This window comes from Erithacus rubecula (genome assembly GCF_903797595.1).
Source record: "Erithacus rubecula genome assembly, chromosome: 2".
NCBI lineage: Eukaryota > Metazoa > Chordata > Aves > Passeriformes > Muscicapidae > Erithacus > Erithacus rubecula.
In genome coordinates this window covers 102026605-102039738 of record NC_136685.1, presented here as the reverse complement: position 1 = coordinate 102039738, position 13134 = coordinate 102026605, and the positions used below count along the sequence as shown (strand labels likewise).

The window sequence follows — 13134 nt, the reverse complement described above, 5'->3', positions numbered from 1 at the left end:
AGACATTTGAAATAATTTTTTTTAAAAACCAAATGCAGCTGGTATCCTTGGAGGAACTCTGGATCTAAGACAACACACCTGTTTTTGAGAACATATACTTCTGCTTCCCATTGTGGTACAGGAATCTTTGCTGGCCAAAAAACTCCCCAAGCCTTTTCCAGTCCTACAGATCATCCGCTTCCCATTTCCCTCCTGCCTTTCCTGCCTCCAGTTAGGTGCACAAATTGTCTTTCCAGTACATAGTCACCCTGGAAAAAACAGTGTTGCTCCAATTAAACTCAGGAATAAGTAGTCCTACGAATTCTTCTGTACAGCCCAAATATAGGAGTGCTTCAACTGAAATGTGGTCATTATAAAATGAATCAAGAAATAAAACACTGACTACATTAATTGCAATTCTGAAAGCATAGGAAAGACAAAGGCTGTCCTTCCCTGCTATTCTGAGGTTGCTGGTCTTGAATGCTGCTGTCACTTTTCACAAGGCATCTAAGAGGCACTTTGGTAGTGGATTGTGCAGTTTGTGGGTACCCACATGGCACTTATATATTTGGTAAATCAGTTTGGCAGCAATGCACTGAGGATGTGTAGGAAGTCCAGTCATGGGCTTTGTGGCTCCTTTTTGCAGGTGTAAGTGCTGATGCTAGGTTACCTAGGTGAGACATGAACGGCCACAGGCTCTCTGACAGTCCCTGGGAAGTCCCAGGACACATGGTGCTAGGAACAAATCCATTTGAGGAAAGCCAAAGGAGATATTACAATAATAGGTAAAGTCAAGGATGAATTATCAGACTAGCCACATCCTTCTCATGTCCCTAGTAATGCATATGAAACATCTACTGGAATACCCAGAATTGCTGAAAAGATACCCCAGTTGCAGTGAAATGCTTGAACTCAGATATCCAAGCTGAAGGAAAAATTGAAGTGTTTTCGAGGGCTTCTTTTAAAACAGCAAGAAGTACTATATAAAAAACATTCTCTTGTACAGGAACATTAAAAATAGAAACATTAACATCTGCAACTTGCATCAGCTCATGCTAAATTTCAGCATAGATCATGGAAACCACCAACAGCTGCTCTATAACAGCCCTGAGCACAAGGAAAAGGAGTTCACTGACAGTGGAAAACTGCAGACTGCTCCTACCCCCGGGCCATCTCAAAAAATGTTGTGGAGTGGAAAATCATCTTCCCCTAGAAGGAAACAGTTTTTTTTTAAAAAACACCGAGAGACAACTATGCTTTTTGCCTGGTTATTTTGAGACCTTCTGCATTTCCAAAGGAGAGAAATTCCAGAGCCGCCCATTATGAGGAACTCTTCTCCTTGTATTTCTGGTAAGCATCCAATATCTCCTTGACAACACTTGGATCATCAAGTGTGGTGACATCTCCCATGTTGCTTGATTGTTCAGTGACTACTTTCCTCAGCAGCCTTCTCATGATCTTCCCTGATCGGGTTTTGGGGAGCCGCTTTACCACCTGCAAAGAAGGGAAGGATGCACCTTTAATAGAACTTGAGTCCTCCTGAAAACCACAAGGAAATCTGACTGGACTATCTTAAGCCTGGCACACTATTTCATGGCCACAGATCCTTTGAGGCTCCTGGGAAATAGATCATGGAGCACACTAGATTATGTCCAAGGAAAGGAGTGTCACTAGCTATACATTTTATTCTTATTTTAAGTGGACTTTGTTCCCCATTGCCATGTCCAGACTGAGTGCTGCAGGACAAACAGCTCTTTTAGGCATGAGGTCCTGAATATGCTGTTAACTATTAAAATCTAATTACACATGAAAACTTAGACACTAATGGTGACACAAATCTCAATGCATTACCAGAACAGACAGAAATATATATTCAGCTTTACAGGACAGGAATGTAAAGCAACACAATTCTGCACACCAGCTGCAGGGTCTCCTACTCTAGGGATATGTCCTGTGTGCTGATATTTCTCTCTGCCTGGTATGTCAGCCTACACACTTTCCGTCATAACCAAAACAATCTTAAATGCCTTGGCTATGCCTCCTGGGAAGGACTTACAGCAAATTCAAAGGCTTTAGCATAAATGTGAGCCTGATGAGGAGTTCTCAGACACTGAGCAGAAACACCAATAGGTTTCACATTTTGCTCATAATCAGGCCAGTAGGCTACAAAATTCTATAGCATTAATTGACATGCAAGGAAAGAATTAGAGGACTTCTCTGCCAGACTATCCCAAAATACAGGGAAATGGAGGCATTCCCTTGCACACTGGCAATTTCTGGAAGCTTCTCCAAACCACTGAGGATATCCTGGGCTGTTCCAAGTTGAAGGAGCCACTCTTGCCTGCTCCTTTTGTATTCTGTTGCCTGTGCCTTGGTGTTCACCTTACATGCATGTGGCTAAAGCAGAGCCCCTCAAAGAAGCATCTAGTCACTGCCTCCAAGAAAAGAGAAATGGATGCAGGCAGACCTTGAGGGACAGATAAGGGGCAGCTTTGTCTACTCTCCCCTAACATGCAAAGGGAGCTGCTGAAAGGTGAGGAGGCTTGAGAAAGAGCTTGGAGCTCATCAGTGCTTCCAGGGCCAGGCCTGCTGTGCAACAGAAACAGTCAGTGCTCTGTGTTCTGGTACCAGTTTCAGTCTCCCACTTACCAGAATGTGGTCAGGCACAGCATACTTTGCTATCTTGGAAGCCACTATGTTTTTCAGCTCTTCTTTGATGTGGTCTACATGAGGTGTCTGCTCCTTTAGCACTATGAAAGCAAAGGCACCTGGAAGACAAATGAGCAGAAGCTACAAACCTCATATTAGATATTGTCTGGAAAGACCAAGGGTGCTCATTTGAATGGCAGGGAGGATTTCAAATCATTCCTATGCACAATCTACGAACTGAAAAGAAAACCATTTATCTTTTTTACAAAAGCAAGTCAGACTCCAGCCCTCAAATGAAGGTCCAGTCTTTTCCTGGCATCAACGACTGATCTCAGTGACAAAGACAAGTCAACATAAATTGCCAGAGTGTTACTGGGATCAAAAGTTGGCCAGTATAAATTAGCTATTTCCATTCTGTTCAAAGGACATTTCTAAGCACAATCCTATAAAAGGAAGCTCTACCATATACACGAACACTATGTATGAAAGCAGTTTAGGGAGTTACACCCACGTTAGGAACATGTAGCTGTTTTCATTACTATCTTTGTCTCTTGAGGCTGCAGTGCCAGTCAGCCTAAGGTAATTGCCCTCTCATTCCCTCAGCATTTTCTAACAAGCAGCCTGGGTTAGAATTTAAGGGAAGTATATGCAGATGTCATGTCAGGACACTGCTTTTCACATACCTTCTCCTTTGATCTTATGTGGATACCCAACCACAGCTGTCTCAGGGACCTCAGGGTGATCAGCCTTCACAAAAAGTCAAGCAAAAATACACAAATCAGAACTGCTTCAAGCCCTACAGATTTTGTGCCAGTTGCTCCACAAACAAAACGACTTGCCATATCTCACTCTCCCCATGACAGATTCTGCTGAAAGCTCAACAGCAAAGCTGGTTGCCAATTTGCAGGGTCAGCTGATGGCCATGGCCATGGTCACATCTCAGGGAGCAGCTCTGTACTGACCCTGCTTTTATACACAAAAATAAGTACTCCTACATCCACTGCTAAACCAACTACACACCAAGGTGAATTTGCAACCGCTGGAAACCCTCTTTTTCTTTCTTTGTGCATGACTGTGGTCCCAAATGGTGACTGGCCACTGCCAAATGCAAAACCAGTCTTGAAGTGCTCAGTGCTACAGAGAACTGTGGCCAGCAGAGGTAAAAAGTGAAGTTGCCAACATCACAGACCACACTGGACTTGTGTTTGTAAGTGCCCAAAGCTCACCACAAAGCAGAAAGAATCAGGTTTCTTCATTCCCTAACCCAAATGCATTTTTGTTATTATGCTCACAACAGTGATTACTTGTGTTGCACTGCAGAGTTTAATTGAACGTTCTTTGGCAGTAAGAAGTACACAGACCAGAAGAAATCACATATCTTCATCCCACACCAAATAATGGATTACCTTATCTTAGATTAATATGAAAGTAAACATCATAGAGTAATCCAGGCACATAAATATATTTGCTTTTACATGCATACATGTATGTAGATTGTGAGAGGAACTGGATTCTATAGCTATGGTCAAAAACTTGCACAAACAAAATAATTACTCAGAGATGATAAAGTAGGATCCTGTGTTCCATGTGAACACAGTTCAGGTTCATCAGATGTTACATTTAAGTGCCATTTGCACACAAGGCACATAATATAGAAATAAATATACAGGTCAAGCTTTAAATATAACCACTCTGAGGACTTTTTGTTTTCAATTCTCTGAGATAATACTATTTTCTCTCAAAATGACAGGCTAACTTTGCAGCTAACATAAATCAAGGTTGCGTTATGTTTAACACTGCTGAATTCTCAGGCATACTCAGCTAGTTCAGATAAGCAGGAATCACAGGTTTAGGAAGGAGAAGTCAGGTGTTAGCAGAAGGGAAGGAAGAAATAGGAGAGACACTTATGGAGTGTCCACTAGCATCCAAAACGCCAACTACAACAGTACAACATCGCTGAGAGGAAACAGCTGTGACAGTTCAATTGCAGGGACTGTCCACAGTGTGGCTCCCCTCACTTGCTCATTTGTTTTCTTCTAAATAAGGGAGCTCTTTCCTCTTGCACCTTTGTTGTTCATTGTGCATGAAGCTGTGTCTGTGCAGGGATGGGGGTTTGAAGGCAAGAGACAAAGCTGCTTTGCAAGGATCACCCTACCCCACAGATATGCTCTGTCAAAGGACCTCTACCTGCTTGGAACTTACCATTGCATCTTCTATTTCTGCTGTCCCCAGCCTGTGTCCGCTTATGTTAATGATATCATCCATGCGTCCTGTTATCTGGTAATAGCCTTTCTGGGTCCTGTAAGCACCATCCCCTGTGAAGTAGTAACCTGCAGCAAAGACAGGGCTGTACAGCAGCAGGAAGTGTGCTGGTTTTGGGCTCTGGTGCAGGACAGACCGTACCATAGGATGGCGAGGAGGGCAGGGTGGATCAGGTAGCTCACAGGCTTCACAAGCTCACAGCTGTGTGACATGCCTCACACCACTTTTCACTTCCCTCTGCCATGCCTAGCCCTCCTCTGCTCTGCCTGAGCTGTGTTGGCTCCTCATAAGCACCTGAAGAGCACCAAGATGGTGAAGCTCAGGTCTCTGCCAAGATGGACAAACCACTGTATGCAATCAGCAGCAAACAGTGGCTGACATTTCTACAACAAAACCAAGCCCAGCAACACAACCCAGCGATGCTCAGCTAGATTTACAGAACCAAGAGGGGTTCTCTGACCTCTCTAGGCTTTGCATGCCCACATCTGCACAGCAGCTGCATGCTCAGGCCTCTTGGTGCAGCCAGTACTAAGACAAAACAACTTCAAATGTCATTTGCCATCATGGCACAGGCTACTCATCAAGCTCAGAACTGCTGTTGGTTGCACCTCAGCACATATGGAAAACTACAGCTGTTCAGCTGAAAGGGAGCAGCTCTGTTACTTTTTGTATGTGGAAACACTGCCAGTTTCTTTAAATCACTTACACCAGGATGGATGAAAAGCCATTTTCCCCTCCCAGCTAACGAAGTTTCAAATCCCAGATAACAGTCACTTTCTAGCATGTGAATGTAGGAGAAACACTGCTACCAGATTAGCTAAAAACTCCAAAGCACCCCATGACAAGCATGGAGAGTCTAAAACATTTGATGGAAACTGAAAATGACCCAGGGTTTCCTGCAAACTCCAGTGTCACTGAGGAACATCTGGTAACACAGATTGTATTGGCTCTTCACCAAGGCCATGTCTGCATCTGAGTTGTTCCAGTGGCACATCTGAGAAGCAGCAGGCAGCTCCTGCTATGAAATCTGAAGGTGGTTCTTGCAAGGACCCATTATTGCCCTATTCATGGACTTTAAGTCCTGTTTTCTGCCCTTCCAGATCAATTAAATAGCTATCCACTAAATATCAACATGACATTTGATGCAAATGTAGCAAGTAATAAAGGACTATGGGGTCGATTTCTTGTACTAGTTATTATGGAGCCCATTTTGTACAATTTTCAGGATCACCTGTCTAATTCTTACCTTCCCTGTAGCTTTCAAATCCCTTTCAGTTTCTTCTCCTGAGTAAAGACAGTTGTCTTGTCCAATGTCCTATAAAAAATGTTTCCCTGCCACTTCTAGTTACTTACCAGACAACTTGACCACATTCTAAAAATGAAGGTTCTAACATAGGCTTAAGAATCAGTGAAGCAGGAGGTATTTCCCATACAATATGCCTTTTTCCAAATGAGATTCAAAATTCCAGAGGAAAGGCATTTGGACTTTAAAGCTTGGGCATTCAAGTTTTCTAGAAAATATATCGCTTATGTCAGCTATAAAGGTCAACACTACCTAAAACCATCAGGCCATGCTTGCAACCTGTGACACGGCCCCCTAGACATCATGGTGCAGAAATAACAGAAACTACTGCTGAAAATATTCAGCTTACACTACAGTGTGTATATATATATATGGGTTAACCTATGTGTATATGTATGTGCTTAATACATGTGCTTATACTGCAGTGAAGCTGCTTTCCCTTGGCACTTTCCTTACCTGGGTAGGCTTTGAAATAGGCATCAATAAAGCGCTGGTGATCTCCATGAATTGTTCTTGCCATGCCAGGCCATGGCTGGGCAATGCAGAGTGCACCAGACACATCATTGCCCTCTATAACTTCTCCCTACAGGTTCAAGCACAGGAGGGATGAACAGGTGAACAAAAGAGGAATAATAAAGAGCTTCTCTGCCATAAGAGTCACTTGTTCCATACTGCCAGTGGAGGGTCACAAGTGGAGAAAGTAAATGCAAACAGCTCTTTTAGACTACTTGCAATGCCCTGCTGGCAAATATGTATGGACAACTGAGATATGCGCTTTCTCTCTTTCTCTCTCTCTCTTCATATATATATACATACTATATATATAAATTGCTCATCTATTCTACCATTTTTAAGGAAAAACAAGCATCCTCTGTATCCTATTCCTTTGCTGTTCAACAGGTGATTAAAGCAGAAACACACACCAGGTTCTTGTTTGGGCACCCAGCACTGCCCCAACTCACATTCTTATCCATGAGCACAGGCACAATCCCAAAAAAAGGTCTCATAGCCATAGCTGGAATAATCTCAGCTTTCTCCTCTGAGGGCCGTGGAGCAATGCAGATGCCACCAGTTTCTGGAAGAAAAATGAGAAACAAAATATATGTAGTCCACCCACTGCTGGGTGAAAGCAAATTCCATCTCTTCTTAGGTCAAGAAGAAAACAGTGAAGCCATCTTGCCACTGGAAATGACTTCTGCAGGACCAAGAAGCATAGACATCTGAAAGCAGCACAGGCCTGGCATGGGCAGTACTCATCAGCCCTACTTCCTCCCCAGAAGTGATTTTGCAGGGAAAGTATAAGCACGTCTGGGGATTTATCTCCCTCTAGTGTAGTGTTTCTACAGCTGTCTAAGGTTAGCAGGAAAAGCACTTCAGGAGTCTGAATTATTGTTATTACAGAGTATGAGATTAAGCGACCCCTTACAGGCAGGCTGAGCTTCTAGTCAAAATTAAACCTTTTAATCGAACTTTTTTATTCCTGCTGAGATGAACATTAAATCAGACTCCAACCTTAATGAGATCTTTTCTATTCTAAATCTAATTCAGAAACACAAGAGAGAAACAAAAACAAAAAAGAGAAACGAAAAGGAAAATAAAGCTTTTAAAAATACAGCTCTATAAATAAAGGTATGTTCTGTCACATGGAGAGTGCATTCCTCAACCAGCTTTGCTGAGCTTGTGAAAATTTAAACCAGGGGTTGAAATGGCTGAATTGGAACCTGAATTTACATCCAGCTATAAAGAAGGGTCTCTGATGGCCTTAAGCTTTAGATCTGTAGCAAATGGTTCCACATGTGGTGTACACATAGAAGTATTTTCCACTTCATCGATGGGCATGCATTCACTTCATGTTTTTGTTAATTTTGAAAAGGAGAGTTTGAATTGTTTCAGGAAGAAGCACCCCAGACACCTGCTGATCTCTGTTTGCACAGATGAAACCTGCATCGGAACAGGGACCCTGACTAAACTGAAAGTTGCTCTTGCTAAGCCAGAGCTTATCCTAAATACACCACTGAGAGTTGTTTCAATATGGTGTTTGCTACATCCTACAGATCCTGCAGCCAGCCACACACAAGGCAGTAAAGTCTCTCTCCTGAGGGAGCTGCATGGTAGCAAGGGTGCCTTAAAAATTATTCACATGGTGAAGACCTATTATAAATTGGTTTAGATGTACCAATTTTAGCCACTGACAGATGACATCAAGCAAAATTTCTAGGCTCTACACTGCCCTTATGAAGCCTTTCTATTCAGAGGCAGAGCTAGCAAAGCTGTGTTTCCACATTACCTCCCATACTGTAAACACAACACAAACCCACCCAGATTTTGGGCAAGGACATCAGAGTCTGAGCAAGGGATGGGTGCTATGAACCAGGCTCCCCTCTGCCATGGAGAGATCCCATCTGGCAGCAGAGTAGAGCAAGTGCTCTCTGCCACCATAGACAGATTGGAGTGACTGCTTTGAGGGAATCTGTTTCAGAAGCTCCAGCCCAGTATAAATCAATGTGAGATGATGCCAAAACAAAAGCTTCTGGAGCATATTTGGAGATGTCTTTCAAAACCAGCTTCTGTTCATGGCTGTTCTTTTTTTTTGTGAAGTCAGAGACAAAAGTGAAAATATGTAGTGTCTCTTCTGTATCACAAAGAACTACACCTAAAGCTCAAATACAGCTTTGATTCTATTACTGTCAGCCACAACCTGGTATCTTAACAACAAAAACCATAGGAATTTTTCATCTGCACATAATACGCTATTAAAATTGCTTCTCATAGTTGCTCTCTCACTTACTTGCCTCATCCAAAGACTTTAAAGTGGATTCTTAAATCACCATTTGCTGATGCCTGCCAAGCTTTACTAGCTGGCAACAGGCTGCTGCTTGGAAGAGCAGTGTTCTGTGGAGGACGCTGCACACAGCAGCACAATTAACCAGCTATTCTGAAACTATAGGAAAGGTGACACTGCAGGACCACAGCCAGCATCCATCACATTGTCTCTGTTATCTCTTCCCACACTCCTTTTACCTTTAAATGGCATATATAATCTTTCCAAGATTAATGTAATGGGTCCTCTTTATGAAAGCATCAGTTCTAGAAAATTATTGATTCCACTTTCTAATAAAATCGATGTCATTAATATTTATCATTATATTATGCTTACAGGAGCTGGTAACTGTTTACCTGCAAAACAATGCCTGGTTCAAGGTAGGACCTAGTACTCTGCATTAACAGGCTGTCCAGTGAGAGGTTTTTTAACCTCTCACCCTAGTTGTTGCTCTAAAATACCAGGAGAATTATAGCTTAATACAAGATCTAATGCTGTTGTTGGAGGAAATAGATAACATAGCATTAACACGGCATACATCATTAACAAGCAAACCAAAAGATGTTAGGGTTAAACTGGATTCCTCTCAGTTACATTAATGTGCACTAATTAACTGCTTCTCCATGGTGTTTTCTTTCAGAGCAGTGAGGAGGAAAGCATATGATGAGGAAAGACCTAGCCAGTCATCTTTCCTTCTGCTCAGCATGTAGGAACCCAAAAGATTTAAGAAATCAGTAGTTGAAGTAGATAGCAGTTAACACTGCTGCTCTGAATTCTGAAGAGGTTTTATTTCAAATCTGAAAATTTAAAAATAATAAAAAAAGAGCCTGCAAGTCTGGTCTGGATTAAATGGAACTTGGTTGTGTGCCAGAAGAAAATTTATCACACTGAGACAGACAGCATGCTAGGAGATAAGGACAAAATCAGGAGCAGCTTGACTGGAAAGGGAATGAATATGCTGCTCAATGGCACTTTAAGACTATTTTTCAGCAGAGACAGAATACCAGCAGCTATGCTCTTGTCTCCATGGCAAACTGCATCTCACTACTTGAGAAGGACATATTGCAAGACACCTCTAGCAACTCCTGAGTGCTGGTGCCCAGAAAGGAGAGGACTGGGTGCTAAGGAGCCAGGAAAGAGCTGCACCAGATAGCACAACCCCAGTTTGGGTACAGCATGTGGCCTCTTCCTGCTGCTGGCCAGAAAGGCCAGGAGGTAGAGGCAGAGGACAATTCTGCTCCAGCTGGACTGGAGACAGCCAGTCACTGTGTCCATCAGCTTGTACACAGCAAACAAACCTCCACTTATGCACACAGCTGGGCCAAGCAAGTTGCCAATACATAGGTGCATCCTTTCTGAGGCATCAAAGCTCCAGGGCTAACACAAGTACAGAGTATCAATTCAATCATGGGAGAAAGTGCTCCCCAGCAGCCTTGCTGGGTAATGGTCACTGTCCTCCAGCCACCTGATGGGCAGCCAGCAAGTCTCTACTCACCCCTTTCCAATCTGCCAGAGCAGTTGCAGTTGTCCTTTTGACTACACATCTTAGTTTTCCACACTCCCCTGGCCATTCCCAGAAAGGAAAACAAAGCACATCCTAGTATAGATTGTAGCTATGTGGTGTTTTCAGTGCCTTTGCATGGTAAGACCATAACAAGTTAATAAACTGAAAATCAGTTTTGTAATTCAAGCTATCTCCAGCTTTGCCCAGAAATTCAATCTCTGCCTCATATTTCTAGCAGCAATTGGCATTTTCCAGCACTCAAAAAATGAAAGAACATTTAGAGGAAAACAAAAACCCCAACATTGCTATTTCTTTTACATGTTGTTACACTGCTGTTATGTGCAGAAACTTCCCAGTGACTTTCAAAGGCTGATCCAAAGGCCAGGAGGGGTTTTTTTTACAGAACTTGTTGGATCAAATTGAAATATGTTAATCCCTCTCTCCCCACCAGCAGCCTGCCAAAGGTTGGGGTCCCCCAAGGCTGCCTCTTACCTGTCTGCCACCATGTGTCCACAAGGGCACAGCGCCCTTCTCCCACCACCTGGTAGAACCACTGCCAAGCTTCCTTGTTGATGGGCTCTCCCACTAGACCAAAACAAGAAAGAAAACAACCTAAGACTCAGGAGACTGCAGGCAGTTTATTCTCCCTCTTGGCGCACAAGCTGAATGCATAACCTCCAAGCAGAATGCTTACAGCACTTTTGCTGGACTGCAAAAAGGACTGCAATGCACTCATGTAACTGAAGACTGACCTTTTCAAGAAGGACCAACAGGCAAGCAATGAATATCACTGGAAGTAACTAATCAATGCAGGTCATGTAATAAGAATCTCTAGAAAATAATGTAGGAAAATGCTGCTTGGGTCGCCTATGCCAGTAAAATTCAAAGTGATGCCCTTCAACACTAGGTAAATCTTTTTAGCCAAGATATGATCCTGCAAAATAATATAGGAAACAGGCAATCATACAAAAGTTCAATGGATCCAAAATGCGATTTTGTTGGTTCTTCTGCTGAGAAAATATATGAATAGCCAGAGCCTGCTTTATCATCTTTTTTCTAACCACATCCCATGTAGTCAGCTGAGCTCCTCTGGCATCTTCATTTCACTAGAACCTTTTGTCTTTTTCAGATGAAGATTTCGTGCCACTTACCTGAACCCAAAACCTTCAAGGAAGATCTGTCATATTTCTTCACCCACTCTTCTCCATAATTCAGCAGCAGGCGTATCGCTGTAGGTGCTCCATAAAACTGATTAATTTTTAACCTTTGCACCACTTCCCAGTAACGACCTGCAAAATCACAAACTGGCTTTTTACCCTTCCAGTACTGACATACTGCTGTAAACGCTCAGCTGGAAGGTTAACAGCCAAAGCTGGAGCTGTTACTACTGTGAGTACAAAGCAAAAGCAATGACAATTTTTTTTTTTCCTGCCCTGGATTCACAGATATTCCTGAGTGTTGTATCTAAAGCAATGGAGCTTACCTCTCCTGAGCAGGCAGGTTATGCTGGACAGGTCTCTAAGTCTCTTCTGCCATGTCTAGACAAACCTTTTCCCACCACTTCCTCACCTGGGTCAGGGTACACTGGAGTGCTTTCAAACAGGACAGAGGTGGCTCCATTGCAGAGTGGTCCATACACAACATAGCTATGTCCTGTGATCCAGCCAATGTCGGCCACACAGCCAAAGACATCACCTTGCTGGTAGTCAAACACATACTGCAAAGATAAACGTAAGGCCAGCTGATTTCCTGTTGCCAGGTGCTCAAAAGAAAGGTGCTGGTCTGGGCATCCAGACGGAAGCAGGAGAATGCACGGAGCAAGTGGAGTCAGGTGTGTGGGACACAGCCACACAAAGACACAAAGTGAGTCAGAGGGACCAGCACCAGGGCTCTCAGGCTCCTGGAACATTTGCAAACATAAAGGAAGCACGGATGTGCCAGCTGCTGCTCAGCTGCAGCAACAAAGCTACAACCAAAGCTCAGAGTCTTGGATACCTAAGGTTGCCTGCTCAAATGGTACAGTTGATTCTGAATCACAGGGAAACTGCATACCACAGAGTCTCAGACCCTTCACCAATATCAACAGATTTCCATGAGAGATCTGGAGGAATTCACAGGTGCCCATAAAATATTTACTGAGAAATATTCTTAACTGTTCAGCTTCTGTATATTAGTACATTGCTTTCCAGTTGCTACCCTCTCCTTACTCATCAAATTCAAGATAAAGATCTTAGAGAACTCATTATCTTGTCTTGGATATGGAAAATGCTTCCTATTGTAAATCTAACTCCTCTACCATATAGTGAAGAGGTCCTGAGTTAGGTTTATCGATCAGGACTAAAAAAAAACAAGCCCGTGTATGTGACAAGAGTGTCACATGTGAGTGTGCAAAGACCACAGAGATCACACAGGTCAGCTGATCCCTCTACCTAGAAAAGACAATTCTCACCTTACTTTTCCAAGTGCCTTTCCCTCTCATGCACTCTGCAGATGGAGAAAATGCACCATGGTGCAGATCTACATTCTGGACTAAGAAAGAGATGCCTTGGTGTTTATGCTGTCACTTAAAAAAGCTAATGTAACAAATGCCCTTCATGCAGAGAAGTCTGACACTTG

General features: G+C 43.0%; 1 protein-coding gene across 2 annotated transcripts in view; it reads right to left on the bottom strand.

The window, feature by feature from the left end:
• Positions 1-347: 347 nt before the first annotated feature.
• Positions 348-13134, bottom strand: part of ACSS1 (acyl-CoA synthetase short chain family member 1) — a 28576-nt gene continuing 15789 nt past the window's right edge. The window contains exons 6-14 of one of the 2 annotated variants that reach the window (XM_079328374.1): positions 12088-12235; positions 11670-11807; positions 11011-11103; positions 7156-7268; positions 6650-6776; positions 4831-4958; positions 3312-3375; positions 2629-2747; positions 348-1473 (exon numbers count right to left, since the gene is read on the bottom strand). In XM_079328374.1, coding sequence (XP_079184500.1) covers positions 1300-1473; positions 2629-2747; positions 3312-3375; positions 4831-4958; positions 6650-6776; positions 7156-7268; positions 11011-11103; positions 11670-11807; positions 12088-12235 — 1104 coding nt within the window. In that variant the 3' untranslated portion in view covers positions 348-1299. The remainder of the gene's footprint in view (positions 1474-2628; positions 2748-3311; positions 3376-4830; positions 4959-6649; positions 6777-7155; positions 7269-11010; positions 11104-11669; positions 11808-12087; positions 12236-13134) is intronic. The other variant, XM_079328375.1, reaches the window with a different exon arrangement.